At 36.1% G+C, this 19,896-nt stretch overlaps 1 protein-coding gene across 2 annotated transcripts in view; it reads right to left on the reverse strand.

The window, feature by feature from the left end:
- LOC105442316 (slit homolog 1 protein) overlaps positions 1–17,093 on the reverse strand; it is an 84,628-nt gene extending 67,535 nt beyond the window's left edge. For both annotated transcript variants that reach the window (XM_030985913.1, XM_030985912.1), the window contains exons 1-5: positions 17,026–17,093; positions 14,878–14,949; positions 12,038–12,109; positions 8,810–8,973; positions 281–419 (exon numbers count right to left, since the gene is read on the reverse strand). In XM_030985913.1, the coding sequence (XP_030841773.1) occupies positions 281–419; positions 8,810–8,973; positions 12,038–12,109; positions 14,878–14,918 (416 nt within the window). In that variant the 5' untranslated portion in view covers positions 14,919–14,949; positions 17,026–17,093. The remainder of the gene's footprint in view (positions 1–280; positions 420–8,809; positions 8,974–12,037; positions 12,110–14,877; positions 14,950–17,025) is intronic.
- Between the last annotated feature and the right edge of the window lie 2,803 nt (positions 17,094–19,896).

The raw sequence follows: 19,896 nt of genomic DNA on the forward strand, positions 1-19,896 counted from the left end.
TGGGTGAATGGATGGATGGATGGATGGATGGATGGATGGATGGACGGATGGATGGATGGATGGATGGACGGATGGATGGATGGATGGATGGACGGATGGATGGATGGATGGATGGACGGATGGATGGATGAATGGATGAATGAATGAAGAAAGGAAGGAAGGAAGGAAGGAAGGAAGGAAGAAACAAACAAACAAACAAACAAACAAACAAACAAACAATTGAATGAATAAAAAATAAAAAATTACACATATGTGAAAAGATAAAGAAAGAAGTACTTACAGTTCCATCATATGATAGGGGAAGGTGAAGGGCAACTCGGTGAGTCCTCTGTTCCTGCAATCCACTGACTTAGAGGTGCACTCACACTTCGCTGGACAAAGCGGTTCCACTTCACACAATGCCTCATGGTTCTCATTACCTGTCAAAAAAATAGCAATAGAACTATCAATTATCTAGTAATAATATCTTTATTCAACAGAATGGCTTATCATTGTGTCACAGTTTAATACCTCTTGGATGAGTCATACAAGTAAATCTAACAACATACATTTATCAGAATTCTTTAATGTATCATACATCTTGATCATAATTCCATGTCAAAAATGACAAAAACATCTATCAAGATTAAAGATAGTGTATGTTTATGTATAATTATGGCTATACATTTTCATTCTTTTTCCTGTGCAAAAGAAGGTAACTGAAAAGAGTAACGAGCATGAGGAGGTTTTATAGGCAAAGAAAAGAAGACACATGTCTGCAAAACCACATTTTCTGTTTGACTTCTGAAAGCAACAAATTCATCTGAAACTAGATTATAGCAATGATGTTTGACAATGATTTTCATTAAAAAGAAGGATTTGAGGTAATAGACATGATCTATTTCATCCATGAGAATCAACGTAGCTAAATATGGAATGCCTGCCACTTGCGTTTGATGAAGGATAATAATTTCCCCAGTCTTCATCAGGAAGACGTGACCGGGAAGAGAGAATTTCATGTTTGCCGTGCTTAGTGGGTGGAAATCGAGACCGGTCTGTTCAGCACGTACCCCAGACACTTCCATTGTTCTCCGCTTACAGCCCTTGCCCAACCGCAAATCTCATTTCATTTTAGAAACATGGTATCAAGAACACGTCTGATCAATACGAAAAATCCTGACTCCAACGGACGATGTTTGTGGGTTCTTTTGTGAGGAAATGAGAAGATATGCAAGGTAAACTTTTTGAAAAAGTGAGCCATTTTTTCCTTCAATTTCTCGAAAAGTAAGAGTAATAACATCTCTGGCCTGATTTCTTTGTACATTTGCTTCGCAGGCAGTCGCAACTCCACAGGATGTCAACAGTTCTGGGTAACAGTATCGCTCCATTCATGGGGATAGTGTGAATTTCGCAGCCCCAACGATTAACTTTCTTGTTTTGCCACAAGGCGAATGGATATCGGTTTCTACTGCAGACAGAGCTAGGGCACACATTTTGAAGTATATTGAAAGAGAATATAACTAATGCATGCCAGGTACACGCAAACAGGTCGACACACTCATACACAGTGAAGGGACAGAGTAAGAGCAAAAGATGTATTTCATTTACAAATGTTTTCTTCGATTCAAAGATGGTAATTATATAGTGACTCTGATGGTTTCATCCCAAACTTACCGTGGAAATTACAAGATAATGATTACACTAAAATATACAAATATAGACTACTTTGAGGGTCACGGTCACTACTATTTCCCAATACACTGATATCATACTGAAACATAATTCAAGAATGTAGGTGTTTCTGTTCGACTCTGAAAGCTGCAAATAGGAGATATATTTGAAGATAAAAACTGTATATTTTGAAGTATGCACATCCTATAAAAACAGCCCTGCCGATTTGAAACCCTCTAAATGGGCAAGCAAAGGAATTTTTAAGAGAGAAGAAGTTCCCAAATATTATGACTAACAGTATGATTCAAAATATATAGAAGTGTCGGTAAACATGAAACGGAAGACAGAGATATGAAAATTGGATCACCTACATAATACAGGGTGACAAAATTCTGGGTAGACAGAAAATCTTGTTCAAATACATGAGTCATGTATCAGTAAGCAAGAGCAAGAAACGAGAAAGAAAGGCACATTAGGAAGAAAATCGATGCCGGAATAAAATTGTGAACAAGAAATGGAAGATGCATCAATGCTGAGATGCATGGATGCATTTAGAGGTGTTTAAACTCGGGAAAAGATGAATAGAGGAGGAAAAACGGAAGACCCATTACAAGTATCCATGACGATGAGTATCATACCTCATTCCATTGATTCACCAGCGAGCCCATACATGGATGCTGGTGGTGGAGGGGGGATAATTTTCTACCCTCCGAGGTTTCTCCGCCTGAGGAGAGCCGAAGAGGCCGAGGCGAGATGGCAAAATCAGATTTGAGCGGCGAGCTCTTTTGTAGAAGGTGTTACTGAATCGGTGTCTGCCTCCAAGCTACGATTTCACATTTCTCGGTAACCTGTACAATTGGATTTGTATTCATCTATCTCTCTCTTTCTCTCCCTCTCCCTGTCTCTGTCTCTCTCTCTGTCTGTTTCTCTCCCTCTCTCTCTCTATCACTCTCTCACTCTTTCTATCTTTCACTCCCTCATTGGGTATCATTTTTTTACTTTTTCATTCTGTTCATTCTATTCTGTCTTTTTCTACTTTTCTATTTCTTCATTATAATTTTAGCTGGATTGGATGATGAAATAGATGTTTCAGAAATAATTTGCACCCTGTCCTAAAGCATTGCACACATATTTATCTGCAATGCCATGAGTTTGTATGATTAATTATAAAGCCTGGTTGCTTTGTGCGCTGTGCAGTATTATGCAGTATTATTTGACATTTATTACAATTTCCCTCTGGTTCTTTACCTGCCATGTATTATTGCATTCAGGTAAACATGAATATTAATGAAATCAACTAAAATGAACATCAAGCCAAGAAGTTACTAACCAGTAAACATCACTTTTTTAATTTGGAATGTTCCAGGAATCATAGCATTAATTGTTCCTTGCAGCTTGCGTGAGTTACTCCCTTATTATGAGGTGGAGAACTTTGGAGGAATTTCAAAATCAGACTTGGGTGTGACCGTGAATTAGCCTTGCAGATAAAGTATGTATTTGCCTGTCCTAATCAGACCAAAGTTGCAAAATTTTAACTAGCCCAATCTCAAATTGGCCAGCTTTTTTGCGTCTTTATCATCCCGCAGTTGCAATAAGCGGGTTATTTGGTCAAGAAAGTATCCCAAGAAATATTGGTCTTGTTTCCAAAATAGCCCGCTATTTAGGAAATAGCGGGCTAATTTGCACCCATCCAAGCTAGTTTGTGATGAGCGTATCGGTCTGGTGAGAACGTAATTTTGAGCTCCAGGAAAATATCCAGAGTCTGAAAATAGCAGGTTATTTTGCAACTTCAGTCTGATGAGGACAGGCCTTCTGTCTCTGCATCTAGACCGGAATCAAGGTGATGCAGGCATTGAGAGAGTCTCTGCATCCAGACTAGCAGGGCTTGTCAGCCTCATCAAGCCAGGTGCGCTCCAGATGAGACCCGCTGGAGGCGTGCATGGGGAGGGTAGAGAGGGTTAACCTGCCCTGACCCCCTCTCTACTCTTAACAAAAAAAAGGGATCCTTAGGGGTGTATACCCACTACCCCAACTCCAAGATTTACCCCCAAATTACAGACCTCAACGGAGGGTAGAGTGGGTTAACTCGCCCTGACCCCCTCTCTACTCTTAACAAAAAAAGGGATCCTTAGGGGTGTATACCCACTACCCCAAACTCCAAGATTTACCCCCAAATTACAGACCTCAACGGAGGGTAGATTGGGTTAACTCGCCCTGAACCCCTCTTCTTCTACAAAACACAAGGGATGCTTAGGGTTGAACCCACTACCCCTACTCTAAATGTGTAGACCTTAAATCGCAAACATCCATTCATGAGGTATCTACAAACAAAAAAATGTATCATTAACAGACATATTATCAAGACAGAATTTTTCTCCATATGCCTGTAGTTCTCAAGAATTTAGTGAGTGGTCCAGTTTCTAAAATTTCCATATGTTAAATTACAGAATTAAAACAGAAATTTGTTCAATTAATACAAATGTCTTGCCTGTCATATCACCAACATTTCAGTCATGTGATTAGAGTCCAAATGGTCTATACCATCCCCTACGCCCACTCCCCTTATTCAGTCCCAACCTTTGCTGGAGATCAAAACTTAAAAGAGATGGTAGCTTACAGGCGGGAGGGGCTGCGCACCACACCCGGTTGGTACGGGAGGGTACAGGGCGGAGCCGAGGGAACGGAGCTTTCCGGGGAGCAAGAGGGGTGATGGTGGAGAGGGGAAAGTGATTGGTGGAGATTGAGTGCCAAGTGCCTGCTTGCTTTAGATGGCCGGGTCTGACAGGTAGGTATGCTGAATACACTGGGATTTCGACTTTACTCCACTAAAGAGATGCTGACATAGGTAGAACTACAGGATCGAGCTAAGACCAGTCTAGCCTACTCTCATTACTTTTATGCAAAACTTAATGAAGTTATTGTATAATTATTTTTTACTGAGCTACAAAGATGATGATAAAGGAATAACTACAGGAAAGGACAAAATAAAAGTAACCGATTTTTAATAACTGAAAACATGTTATAACAATATCTTATATGATCATCTATCTACTTTCTATCCTTGAATAATCAGGGAAACATATCTTTTCTGTTTTTGTAAAAAAAATCCCTTTGGGGAATTGAAAATAGAATGTGGAAGTGAAAAGTTATGCCAATTCTAATACTTCATCTTAGTAAACCCCCTCACTTTTAATTCTATCATCATTGTAAGAGTGCTAATTTGGGCGTTCAACAGACATTTCCATGTTGTAAAAATACCTCCAGTAGAAACAATCTCTATTTTGATAGCAACAAAACAATAAGTTTGGCACTTAATAGCCACCTCAAAACCATGTTTCATTCATTTTTTTCATTTTACCTTTTTTTATGATGATAATAAGAAAGTGAAACCGTCCATCAATCACGTCAGTGATGGCAAATTGGCAACATTTTGACAGGTATACACACAAGGTGTCAAAGATGGTGTCGGATTATAAACGCAGGTGAAAGGGATAAAGAGGAGCGGCTCTTAGGCTCATATTATATTTTTGAGAGGTGTTTGAAAAGATTAGATTCCAACATCAAGTATTTTATGTATTTAAAAAAACAAAAAAACAAGATTGGTTCAAAAGCTTGGGTCAAACCTATTCTATATCAACCTAAGGCAATTTTAATAGCTTTGTGCGTCACCTATTGAAATGTGTGAACATGACAATTGACATGTGTAATACATAATCTAAACATGATTTTTATGGAACATACAATAGGGTTTTGAATTGCTATCATGTTTTTACCTTTTTACCTAAATATTCACAAATAAACAACAACAACAACAATATCATTTTTTTTTTCTTTTTCTTTTTTTTTCTTCACCCTACTCCTGTACAAATGTATCATTCAAATGCGATATTGAACATTTTGTGACGAACCTGTTTTACTTTTATGAAACATATATTTTCATTTCCCTTTTTTTCTTACCCTTATCCTATACAAGTATGTTTTACAATGAATGTTTTGATTTTAGACCTTATGTTCTATGAAGATATCTTCATGTATAATATATGTGCAGGCTCCACAAATCTGAGCAAGGCCAGCGCACGGCCATGTGAACAGGGGTCTATGATTAAGAAATTAATATTTTAGCACTTTTCAACACTTGTGTATACAATTAGCCCTGGCATTAAATCTTATATGTGATTCAGCTGTGACTAAACTTATATGAAAGACTGTAAGATATCTCAAAAGGCCGATTCTATAAACTTTTATATTCCACATGAGACCTTAGGAGGCAATAAAAGTGGTCTCTGTTTTCAATCACATGTAATGACTTGTAACAATAATCTGCTAGATTTACAATAACCCAAACCAATAAAACTGCAGTCACTTATATATGGACTTCCTCCCAAGATCATCGCTATATTAAAGGGCATTGATCATCGAAACAAATTTTACACTGTATGTTTGAGATTCATTTTAATGTTCAAAATATCAGCTTAAGATATCATTTCTGTAAAGATATCTTGCAAGTTAAAATATTAAAGACACGTTTGTAATTTTAGCAATATGTGAGTAGACATTTGGGTGCACATCAAAGTTAACTCCAGGTTGACCTCTAATGAATATTTCGTATTCATACTTACAAGTCAAACATAACATTTTTAGTGATATTTAGTGCAAAAGTTTTGAGAAAAAAACAATATCTTTCAATAGACTGGGCTTGCAATATCCTCCTCATCGAAACATTTATTTCATTACCAAAATTTACAGCACTTTTTTAAAACTATCAACACAAAAAGGTCCTCATCCCTAGCAAGACAACACTTTTAGAAGCAAGGCAATCTACAATGTTTACATAAGTTCAAATTTTTAGTGAACTTGCTGGATACAAATTCTCTCATTGCTGCCTGAACTCACAGATGTTTTTAAAATCGTTGAAGCTTCCATCATTCCACTTTTGAATCACTGGTGTGAGGCCCACAAGATGTGTAAATCATTCAATAAAGTGATATGACAATTAACGTCTCACTACCGAGTGTTGAAGTGAATTATGGTGCACTAGATCTACAAAGTGCACATGTATCTTTTTCCAGATGCTGAGACTGGAGTTGGCCCTAAGCAAACTTTTAACCCTTCTTTATATAGAAGTTGACCCAAAATTTGTTCCATCTTTATTTCATCAAAGATATAGGGTTAGTGTTAGGTATAATGTTTGGTCATGGGTGTAACTGTGGACTTTGGTTGCTGTAGGAAAATGACTGGGGAGCAATTGTCACATAGGAACATGCAGTAGAACCTCTATAGGGATAGGTAAATGATGACTGCATCCAACTACCCTAGCTCCCCCCCCCCAAACCCCATTAAAAAATAAAGAAAATAAAAGAGATAACACATACACAACTCAAAATGGTAAGAAATTGTATTTTGTGCATTAGTATGCTTTATACATGATAAAGCCTGCATCACCTGGATCTTGTCTCTCACACACACATTAAAAAAGCATGGCAATTAAATTATTATGACTCTTACTCATCAACTAATAAAGCAAGAATATAGAGATTTTATGAGCCATGGTGAGAGAAAAAAGACACAGAAAAGGACTTTCATGACATGGACTGATGTCTTTAAAAAATGAGAAAATGAAAAATTACTTTTAAAAAAGGGAAAATGAAGACACAATTTGCATGAAAAGAAAAAGAGAAGGAGAGGAGAGAGTTGGGGCACAAAATGAAAAGAGGTTGAAATAAGAAATATTCAGAAAGGAAATGAAAAGGTAGGAGAGAAAGAACAAGAAATGATGAGAAAATGGATGAGAATACTAAAGAGTGTTTTTCAAGTAGATATTTCCAAGTACAAAAGGAGACAGAGCGAGAGGGTGGGAGCAGGAGTGGGAGAGGGAGAGGGTGGGTTTGAGGGGGATCTATATAAGCTATTGCACTTATTTTGAGACACCAGTCCAAAGGTTCTCTACACTCCTGCTACATGTAGAACTCCTCTGTCTAAAAGTGCCCCTCAGCCCTTCCCATCCACAGCTGCTCCTAAACACACACATATCACTTAGAACTCCTCTTCAGCTCTGCCCCAGCCAAACTCAGTAACCATGACAACTGAGCACCGCCATGCAAGCGGAAATGGGCTGTATTTCTTCCTTGCATTATACTTTAGTCATGAATTCCCAATAGCTGGGGCCAAGTGACACCAAATTCTGAAATTCCTCTGATATCATTTCATGGGAGACGATGATATATGAATCATAGCTTTTGTTGGGAATTTCGGAGCCAGTTTTCTTTCTCTCTCTCTCTCTCTCTGGCAGGAGTCAAGTTGGAACGATTTCAAGGTTAGAATTGGTCATCAGTCATCAGCAAGATAGCTTTTGAAATATTCATGCTTAAGCCCTGCTAGGCCACAGACAGCAGAGCAGGCGTGGTAATTGCCAATAGCGATTTAGGGTGAAGCTTTCTAATTTTGTCACTTTGAACCTCGTCACAAACAGGTGATGATATACACCGTAGAGTCTGTTTTCAAATTATCCTACTTATCGCTACATGCAGACAAATACTAGTAATACTTGGCTTTCCAGTTTAATGCAACAATTTCATAGGTGAAAAGGAACTCATCTTAGGCCTAAAAAAAAAGATGTTGTATTGCCCTTTGCTACCGACCTCCAAAATCTTGAAATCTATGGTCAGCTTTTTTTTGTTTTTTTTTTGTTTAACGTTTAAAAAAAAAATGTTTAATGAATACAAAAATATGTAATAAAGCATTTAAAACTGAGAAATATGAGCAAAAAAGAGGGACTACCCCCAAAAAATTAAGTATTTAAATTTTAAAAAAGATTTCCGACCAACCGACCCATGATTTGGCACCTAAAGGGCAATACAACGTCTTTTATTTTTAGGCCTTATGGTTAATAAGCAATTGATTTGAAATGTTTTTGTTTGTTTTCATTAAAGATCATAGTTATGATTTAAACTTTTTAGGCCTCAAACAAAATTAAGAGTGGGGTTCATGTATGCGCCATATGGGGGCCCCTGATTCCATGAACTTGAGGCTGGTGGTAGATAGACAAAAATGGATGTGAGGTCTTAAACAAAAGAGCAAGCCAACCTGTCATTATAATCATCAGCATCATCATCATCAACAACATCATCACCGTCATCATCAGTATTATTATCAATCTTACCTGTACATCTGAAGTCACTTGTTTGTAGTTCAGCCACCTTGAGTCCGTGAAGCTGTCGAGGGGTCTCGCAGGTGGTGAAGAGACCAAGATGGATGTGGGGTCTTAACCAGAGAGCCAGCCAACTCAGATGACAGTCACAAGCCAATGGATTCTTGGAAAGTCTCCTGAAGTAGACAAAAACAAGTTTGAGATTTAAAAGTGAAAATTATCAAAACTTTGCTGACCACAGCATCAACTTAACCTATTGAATATTAAAGAAGCTGAATGTAACTTGGGCTAGATTCTATGAACAAATACATGCTATATGTGGTATACAAAAATTAAATTGTATCCCATTGATTAAATACTACCCAAGTCAAAAGGTAACATAGACTGATGGTAGCATACTTTGTCCTCATGCTCATAACAAACTGAATACACAAAAATCCAGTTTCAGTTCTTGTTTTCATTCTATTTCTAGTGAGTTTGAACTCATGATTTAGCCACCTCAAATATAAAGTCTATTCCCTCTTTTAATTCTTTCTCCTTCATTTTTAAGTGAAGACAAATCAACACAATTTTGAATAAACCTGGAAATATATGTATTCAATAATCATTTTAGCCAATTTTCCCACATGTTTTAGCTTTATGTCATTTAGATCTTAGAATACATTAATCCAAGTCCTCCTTAATAATAATAATAATAGCTCGTTCTTATATAGCACTTTTCAGGACCGGAGGCCCTCTCAAAGCGCTTTACAGATAAGTATATTATTACCCCGGTCATTGGATTCAGGCTTACCCGCACACAATGTATGCACATTTAAAAAATCATTGCTTCCTTTATCTGACAAAACAATTCCAAAATTGTGTGCACTGTTTTCCATGCTGTTTATTTTTTAATTCAGCAAGACTGTTCATCCTATAGAGATTACTATAGTTTCCATTAAGACTTTTGTTTCCAACTGGTGAAATGAAAAATACAATTTTCTCCGTCTTGAGCACGCACTTATCAGATGAATGTCTTTACTGATCAGTTGCTACACGTTTTTCCCATGCATTTAAAACAAGTACGGTATTCTCCACTTCAGTCATCAGGGTGTTACACCGCAATCAAAGGTCGGTGACCGTGACCAAGCTAATAGTGTTTTGTCTGAACAGGTATCTATCCTACTATCGCATGGAGCAATTTTCAACAGGACTATCATGTGACTTCATTCACCGACTCGTTTTCATCACTTCTCCTAACCCCTTCGTCCCCGTCCAATTAGGATATGGTTTCGGTGACGTCAAAACTGAACAAGACAACTAAAAATCCCCATCAGAGTCGGAGGTGGCATTGAAATTTTATTTATTCCCTTGATCTTTTCTTAGCTACATTGTAAACATCATAGGTCTTTGTATCTATTTCCTTTTCTTTTTATTTTGTAGAAGAGTGCTTACAAAAAAGTCGAAATGAGAATTACTATCTCACTACATGCAAGAACTGATATGACATTCTAAATTAGATTCTTATGGCCTTAACGGTAGTACGCAGTGTTGATCATGGCCATTGATTTTTGATGGAAAGTTTATTTTTCTCGGTGCATCTAAGTTTTCTAAACCTAAATCACTACACATGCATTACCATAAATGTATCAAATGCAAAAGTACTTGTATCTAAACTTACATGATTTCGGAGAATCATGTTGTATTCTAACTCACTGTGATTCAAAACATTGTCAAAACTCTCCTCAAAGTAGTTCAATATAAAATTACATTCAAACTTTTTTGTTAATACTTTCACTTATTTCCTACCTTGACTGAAATTCATAACTACCATTATTCTGTAAATGTAATTTGCATTTTGACACGTTTCGACATAAAAATCAATATTGTTTATCATCCATTTCCATTTCCCATTTGAGGTTCAATTTTATCTCCCATCAACATTCGGAAAGTGTCATAGGTTTGAAACATCAAACATAGCATGTCCAAATCTTCCTTTCCTCGATAAATATTGAAAATGAAACAGAATCATATTCTCTAAGTTAAGTCGAACATGACATCAGCCTTGATGGAAACAAATATAGATTGATTTAGAAAGTGTCATAATTTTGAAACATCAAACATATTTGTCCAAATCTACCTCTCCTAGATAAATATTAAACATGAAACATCCTGTTCTCTAACAAGACATCAGGCTCAATGGAAACAAATACATGTATAGATTGATTTAGAAAGTGTCATAATTTTGAAACATCAAACATAGCGTGTCCAAATCTTCCTCTCCTCAAATAATATTGAACGTGAAACAGATCATGTTCTCAAATTTAAGTCAAACATGACAACAGCCTTAATGGAAACAAATATAGATTGATCTGCAAGAGAAGACGTTGATGTATGTATCCGAGAGATGCTTAAATTACCCAACACAAATAGTGGTTACCCATCACATGCTTAGAAAACAGACAAGACGTTTGAGGAGGTATATTTTCATGAAAAGAGATTTGCAGAAGAAACCTTTCAGTATAAAATCATTGTTCACACTTCAATGCTGATATTGTAAGTGAATACGACACCCCAAACACATTTCCATTAAATCTACCGCTTGAATTAGTTCAGACTTCAGAGCATACAACATCAAATCATATGTCATGATATTGTAAGTGAATAAGACACCTCAAACACATATCCATTAATTCTACAATCTGAATTAGATCAGTGCATACAACATGTATCAAATCGTATTTCACGGAGTACAGTGATACATCTCAAACGAATGAAAAGCATGCCATATCTTTCAAATTTCCCATCAAACAGTGATGCTGAATATATATATTTTTCTTTTCTGACACAGCAAAAAGTGAAAACAAGACACTACAGAAGTAAACTATCTCTTCACTCAATCTCACTTCTTCTCAATATATCAGATTCTTACCATTCAGGTAGGACAAGCTTCAAATTCTAATAATATCACCACTAAATAATTGTCAGCTTTTATAACTACTTGATTAAAGGATAGCTAGAATGACAATCAATATTTTCAACTCTTTAAAATTTACAAAAGAAGTTTGGAAGACTCTTTTTTTTTTAATACCAGTATAAAAGCATATATTCATTTCATAAAAATTCAAACAGATTTCAAAATACTGTAAACCATTTTCATAAGTCATAACCTGAAACATATACATATTTTTGTTCTTTATAATGATCATATACTTTTTAAGTATATAAGCAAATTTTAAAAAATAATAATAATCAACTTACAGTTGTTTGAGGAAACTCATATGTGTGAAGCTGCTACTGCTGAGCGTTGTCAAATTGTTGTCATTCAGATATCTAAGAAACAAAAATTGAGACAGAAACATGATGAATTCTTGTGCGAGTATGCATTTCCTTGTATTGCTTTTCAAAATATTTTGAAGAAAATAACATCATCATCACCATTGCAAAAACCATTGCAAAACCCTCTGCGAAAACTTAAGATTAATGGTTCCTCTTTAAGAAAAAGGGATTATTGCACCATTTTCAATTGGATTCTTTGTTTTATTATTAAAGGAGAGTTTAAACCTTAGAAAAATCTAGAAATCTATTTTTATCAACGTTTTTTATTTCAAGAACATTTTTGGGGTAAAGTTTGTCACATACTGGTATAATACCATGTACATCAATGGTAAAATGACAAGAAAAAACATGCTTTGTCAATAAATTAAAATTTCATATTTCTAGTAAACTGCTTTAATCATTTTTGTGAAACAATGATCATGAATTGATCTATCCTTCAGACAGGTCACCGATGGAACCAATTATCCATGTTTCTGTCAGCTCTCATATCCCAGAACTCTCTGACCTATCGATTACCTTCCACGGAGAGAGAGCTAGACAGACTCGTAAGTCGATGAATGAGATAACTCGCACAAATTAGACCGTGCCCTCGTAATGAACTTATTGAAATTTGTCTCCTTGAAGGTTAAAAGGATAGACCGGGAGCCTTCTAGCGGATATATTCACTGGACCATATTCCCATCTTATCCAGAATTAGCATTTTAATTGAAATGAAGATGATGATACCATTAAACACGGGACAAAATTTTACGCATCATGAAAATAAAAAAACAGCAAACACACCCTGTCCCTTCTCAATTATTCAAGTCTTCATTTTTATTTAATGGATATGAACAAAGTAGGAGTGTTGCAATGCAGTAATTCAAAAGGTTGTATTCCAAAACTAAAATGCACTTTGAAGCATATGCCTCTAAGTATACACTGGGTACACAACGGAATAGGTAAACTGGGAAATGGACAAAGATATAATTTAAAAAAAAAGAAATTTCAATCTTATGACCATTATGCACTCGGATATTTAACAAAGTAGCTCCATTTCCTACTCTTTTATTATACAGTAAAATTCAATGGTTAAGGAAAGGACATTACAACTGCAACTTTTTGATACAGCAGTAACAACCAAATGCAATTAGAATTTCTACTATCATCAACTAGGACCACGTACTACTGATCTTGTCTAAATTGTGTCTTGCTTGAAGCAAAGTTCTTCATTCAATTAAGTTTTTAATGCAATACATGTACATACACTACATGTGAAATTTCAAATGTGAACATCCTATTCCTTTAATTTGCTATATTACAATTATTGTTTGCACAACGACAGTCTCGAAATTGAATTACCATTAAGTTAAGAGCTCGCTCTTTTAAATCAATATGGGAGTCAATATGTCCTTTGTGAAATATCATTATAACACTGCCTTAATTACATCCCTATCCTTCCACTCTAATCAATTGATTTCCGTCAATAAACAATGGGGTTTCTCCCATCATTCCCGGGTCGTTTCAATGAGATATGGATCATATTCGGGGGTGGAACTGAGGAAGGTGTGTTCCCACAGCTTTGAAAGGTATGTTCCCATAGCTTTGAAATGTTCATTTGGAAAAAGTAACGGAGAACTGGGGACAAGATTGTAAAAACTTTAAAAGAAATAACTTCAGAGTTATTTCATTGCCATATTGTATTACCTACATCATCATGATCGTATTACATAACGTCATTGTTATGTTCACACATCGAAATAGGTGATGTTCACACACCTATCAAAATTGTCACAGGTTGATTACTTGAAATTGTTTGTGATTGTGTTTAGTGTGAAAGAAACATCTTAATGGAATCTTTAAAATCAACTGAAAACATTTTCAGAAAAATCATCCTGCATTTTTACAGCAAGATATCACTTTCAGCTCATTCTTTTGAACATGTTTCAGTTCCCAAGCATACATTTATTTATTTATTTATTTATTTATTTATTTATTTATTTATTTATTTTAATAAAACTGGAAATGAATAAATAAGTGTTAAAAGCGCACTCCCCAATCATTATTTATTTATTTATTTTAATAAAACTGGAAATGAATAAATAAGTGTTAAAAGCGCACTCCCCAATCATAATCCATCTCACCATTTTCAGTTCTTAAAGGCCAAAAAATGATGAACATTATCATAGCATTATGCTTTACAAATACAAGTAATCAAAATCATAACATTCAAGCGATTGACATTTTGCCTAACCATCAATCACTTCTTATTCATGTGAATGTCGCACAAATAAACAATTTTGAAATCTATACTCTGGTGAGGGGTTGATGCAATGTGTGAGAGTGGTGGATTCCAAGATAATGCAGTCCAATGAATTGGAGTGAACATGGATATGTGTACATTCCCCTTCTGTTATGTTTGGTGATTATGTGCAATGTGTATTTGGGAGAAGGTTATTTAAGAGCTTGGTATAATCGCCAGCCCATTAGGATAATGAAACAATTACCATGATTACAAAGTAGAAACAGCATGAGCAGTGACTCACTATAGTGTTGGAATGTTCCTCAAAGTCTGATGGTGTTGGTATATACATGGCAATACCGTAATGTACACATGTAGGTTACATACTATGGGGAGATGATGAAGCTCAGATACAGGTTGTCTTTTGGGAGAATGGGTTTAATATTAACCCCTTGATTACCGAATGCATTCATTCCCATATGCTTAATACAGTAGCCACCCATTATCTGTAGGTAAAGGGTTAATATCATTGGATACTTACAGAGTTTCAATGAGCTTGAGAGGTCTGAAGGAGCCACTCATAATGCAGAGGATTTGATTGTTGTGTAACCGCCTGGAGAAGAGAGTAAACAAAAGTGGATTAATAAAATGATTTCTCAATAATCATCATCTTAGACAGTTGTTAATTGACAATTGACATTGCGATTGATACAACCATGGCATCATTCTAATGAAAAAATTATTGAAAACATTAAACTACATAGCAAAAATACAAAGGACTATTACATCATAAAGGTATTATCATGCACAGTTCATTTTTATTTTTAAAGAAAAAAATATACATCATATCATTTTCCCACTTAATTTATTCTAAATTTTTGTTTAAAATTCATATTTTTGAGATCAAGGAAGACTTTAAACTAATGGTGTATGGGCATGGCGTTGACATAAGTTGGGGTTACATATATATCTCTCTCATTCTTTCTATGATAAATCGCTCTCCTTCCTTTTTATTCTCCCTCTCTCAATTCCCCCCCCCCCCCCCACCTCCCACTCTCACCCTTTTTCTGTATATCCCCTATTTCAAGTCATTCTATTGTGTCTATTTTCCTTTGTTCCTGTCTCTCTACAAGAAACTGTGTAGCTCGATTATGGACATAAATCAAACAAAACAAACGGAAACAAAATGTAGAAAGGTTTGTAAAGCATATATCTGGGAACTCCCATCAGATTAAAACATAATAGTTTCTTACAGTGATGATAACAAAAGTAACTTTTCTTCTATTCAAGAGTATGATTAATTTGCTTTCAAGGGATCAACATTTACATAGTTGTGATAAATAGGAGGTAATCTTTTATAAAATTATTTGTTATGTTTGAAAGAGAAATGTGACATAAATGGTCTTCCGCTCACAAAAGTCGTAGGTAATCTGGACTACTCAAAGTGCAGAGTTCAATTAATCTTGAATAATGTCAAACATACTGCTGATACATTCTTTGAAATGTTTATTCCATTAATCCTGATTGAGATTAATTAACCCATTATCATGAATTAATGGGAAGGAGGTTAAAACTTCAGTGAGGGCCCTGTTGTATAAAACCTACCATTGATGTAAATGTTGCCATATTAATGGTAACTTCCACGGAAACCTTGATTTGAAGATGCCATGACAGGGGCCTTAATATATTTAAAAGGAACTAGTCATCAAAATACCTCTTTAAAGAAGTAATATTTAAAGATAATTCTTTGAAATTTACATACTGACAAACCCCAGAATTCAGGGACAGATATTTTGAGCGACTGGTCCCCTTTCATATCAATCATGGAATCATATGACTTCAGCCGGGAATGACCACACAGACATGCAGTGATGAAAATCTATTTAAGAATGTCCTTGGAATGCTAAGATATCTTTCCTAGGTACCTCTTTGCAACCTTACATGAATCGCAAATTTGCATGACGCAAGTATATCATACTAATTGCTATGTCTTCCCATTGTTTGGTATGTATGCTGGTGGAACTGAGCCCTCCTTATTGTAAAATATCAAGCACCGGTAAATCCTAAACCTTTTAATCACATTGTATGCAAGATAAGGGTAGTAGCAGAATATCAATATTTAGAAGGTAATTACAGGGTAGGTCCCGCCAATAATGGCATCAATACTGCTTAATTATGTATGCTTATGTGCTAATGTACATAAGCCCCTCTTTTAAATCTCTTCGAAGAGGCTGAATTGTATTTTGATCTATTTGAGGCAGGGGAAAGTAACATTTTATTGGATTTGGGAGGTAACATTTTCTCTTTCACTATTCCACAGTTGGTGAATGCATTTTGGTTAGCCTTGCAAAACAGAAAAGAAGCCAGAGAAAGGGGGGGCTTTGCATAGTTGAGAAAGAGAGAAAGGAAAGAAAAAGAAGAGAAAGAAAGAGGAAGAAGAGAAAAAGTGAGAAAGAGGAGGGACAAAAGGGGAGAGATGACATCTAGCATGTTAAAAATATCATATTACATGTACTAATTTGACATCTTTGTCACTCCTCTGTCCTATAAATGTTAATTGAACATTTTAGTTTTCATAAATGATATCTTTCGAACATGTACCTTTTGCTTCTCCATCTGTATCTCATTTCTTCTCATTCCTTTTGTTTCATTTTCAAATTGAATTGAGTAAACTAATCGTTATACTTACAAGTCCCTGAGTAATGAAGCTCCACGGAATACCTTTCGGTCAATTTTCACCAGCTGGTTATAACTCAGGTCTCTGAAAGATAAAAGAGAAAAAATATTTTAAAGAAAATTAAAATACTTCAGATTTTGTTCATCATGTCAGTGCTGTAAGTGGAGGGTGTACAATCAGTTTGAGACCAGTCTGGCCTAAGTAGCTCAGTTTCAAGGCTCAGTATAACTCAGTATATTCCCAGTATAACCTATATAGTTAGAGGATGTGTCAATATCAAAATAGGACATCCTATTGAGTCAAGCCTACCAAATATAGTTTCAAATCTCAGTCTTGGTAGCTGCTACAGCGCTTGACAATTAAAGATAAAAATGTCTTGGATAGAAAATAATAATTCATAAGGAAAATTTCAAAAGATACTGGGCATGGAAGTGAGGCTATACATCGGATTTGCACGGGGACAGACCAAATCCTGATATATTGCCCAGCCGATGATAAGATCAAGACAAAATTTATCAATTCACAACAGAACACAGATTCATCATTTCTTCCTTCCCCTACAAAGGCTGGCGTACTAGATCACACTTCCACATCTCCCCCTAAGTGAAAAAGGATCATCGATGGAACACTAGAGGTACTAGCCAAACGCTCTGGGGTAAAAAGAGAAGACCGGTATGGCGTATGATGGATTACGCAGCGAGCTCGCAGGCTCAGAGAGCTTTATAACCAGTGGCTTTCTTTCTATGGCCTGAGAATGGCAGAAGATAGATCTCGTGGCAGATACATTCAATAAGATTTATGGGTTGGTATCAGCTTGAAACATAAACATCTTGCATGATGTTACAGTTAAGTGAAAGCAGTTGATGGATGGGTTCCTTTAGAAAGGCTTTGTACTACATCAAGATTTGATCACCATAATCACAATCATGTCTTTTATGACATTTATCTTTTTTATATTGCCACATATACATTTCTTTCTTCCTACGACAATCATTCCAGTTCTTTTACTGAACTCAAGCACGAATGGTAGATCCATATAAGAATGACGATGAAGAAATACAAAATCTTGAAAGTGTCACATCCATGTACATTCAGGCTACATTCTTGAATGAACTTTGTAACTAACGACTTCAGACAACCTATAAGTTTAAGTTTAAGTTTAACTGGTCACATCTGCCAAGCAATTCACTACATATTGCTCAGGGAATATCTTTTTTCCTCATATACAAATTAATATCATCTTAAATTGGAATCATGTTTAATTCACACTCTAATTCACTACACATACTATTTCTCCACTACCATCTCAGCACTATAGATAGCATTACTTCATCAATTCATACTGATCTTCATGATTAAAGATAATTAATATATGTAGAATTGTCTGCATCTCACTTCATAAAAGACATACCCAACAAAGTCACTGGCATTGGGTTCAATTAGGTTCATGGTCAATCAAACCTATATCTACATACATCTAGATCATACTTGATACTTGGGGGGGGGGGGGGTACTTGCATCACCCAAAATGCCCATCAGAGCAATCCCACCAAGGAAATGTAACTGTACTTCTGGAAAAGGGTCTTCATCTTTCTCCAAGAAATGTTTACATACATTCTCTACAGAGGTCACAGTCCATCATGTATTTACCAAGATATGGTGCTTCATAAATATTTGTATACAACCTAGAACTATATGCATGGGGTCGGCCTGTCCTGTCATGACCCCATTCACACGCTGTACCGTGTTATAGACAAGGGAATGTTACTTTCTGAAGAGCAATTAACTCTCTCTGAACTGCATCAGTGCTGCAGTGAAGCCAACGGGGGGCGGGGGGGGGGGGGGGGGGGGCGGGGGGGGGACTGGGGCTGTTGGCCCCTTTAAAATTCTAGAGAGCCCCTCCCCCCAAAAAAACTACAGGACCAGTATCAATACCTCTACATAGGCCTTTAAAAATATTCTTCTGAAGTATACTTCAAAAAGACAATTCTAATACATAGGCCCAATACTCTCATATTTTAAAGGATAGTTTTTTGAGTTAAAATAAATGTTCAATCATATAAATACATAATCCTTAATTAAATTGTAGATAAGAAAATATTTGGGAGCAACATTTATGAATTTACACATAGATATATCCAATCAATCATAGACCCACGGTACATCTTCGCGATTAGAAAACGATATTATATTTTTCATGTGAACAAGAACCAGGTATAAACAGCGGAGCTGTATGGCCCTCATCTGAACCCCTCCCTCACTCCGCCCATTCCACTTGCTGGTTGTTTACATTGCTGTATTCCCTTCGGGATTCATCTTTAGTTTATGACACTGTGTTTGCTATTTCAAATTTGGATTGTTAAAAGGCTTGCATATTTACAGAGTGATTGTACTTTCCAAGGTAGATGGATTTCTCCACGTTTCCCTTAGCACATAGAGTCCCGGGTTGTTGCATTAGTGCCACCGCAAGCAAGCAACCAAGCTGCCAAAATCTAAACATTCAGTAGCTGCTGGATCTACATGAAAAAGCCCACCAAGTAAGACACAGAAATCTAACCTCTCACAAAACCATCCAACCAATGCGGGATTCGGACATAAGATGCTTTGGTGACTGGATCGTCCATCATGACTGGTCTTCAGTATATAATGCGAATGGAGCAAACGCAAAGTGTGAAGCTTTCTACAGTGATCTCAACTCAGCGATCAACCTCTATCTCCCTTCCAAGGAAATTAAGGTACATTGCAAAGATAAGCCATGGGTCACATTAAAAGTCAAAGAGCTGATCCATGAAAGACAACTCGCTTTCCACTCCTGTAAACAGGATTGGTCCCGGCTTAGAAACAAGGTCCAGAGGGAAATAAAGAAGGCAAAAAGACATTATT

The sequence above is a fragment of the Strongylocentrotus purpuratus genome, unplaced genomic scaffold (genome assembly GCF_000002235.5).
Source record: "Strongylocentrotus purpuratus isolate Spur 01 unplaced genomic scaffold, Spur_5.0 spur5_scaffold_15, whole genome shotgun sequence".
Taxonomy (NCBI): domain Eukaryota; kingdom Metazoa; phylum Echinodermata; class Echinoidea; order Camarodonta; family Strongylocentrotidae; genus Strongylocentrotus; species Strongylocentrotus purpuratus.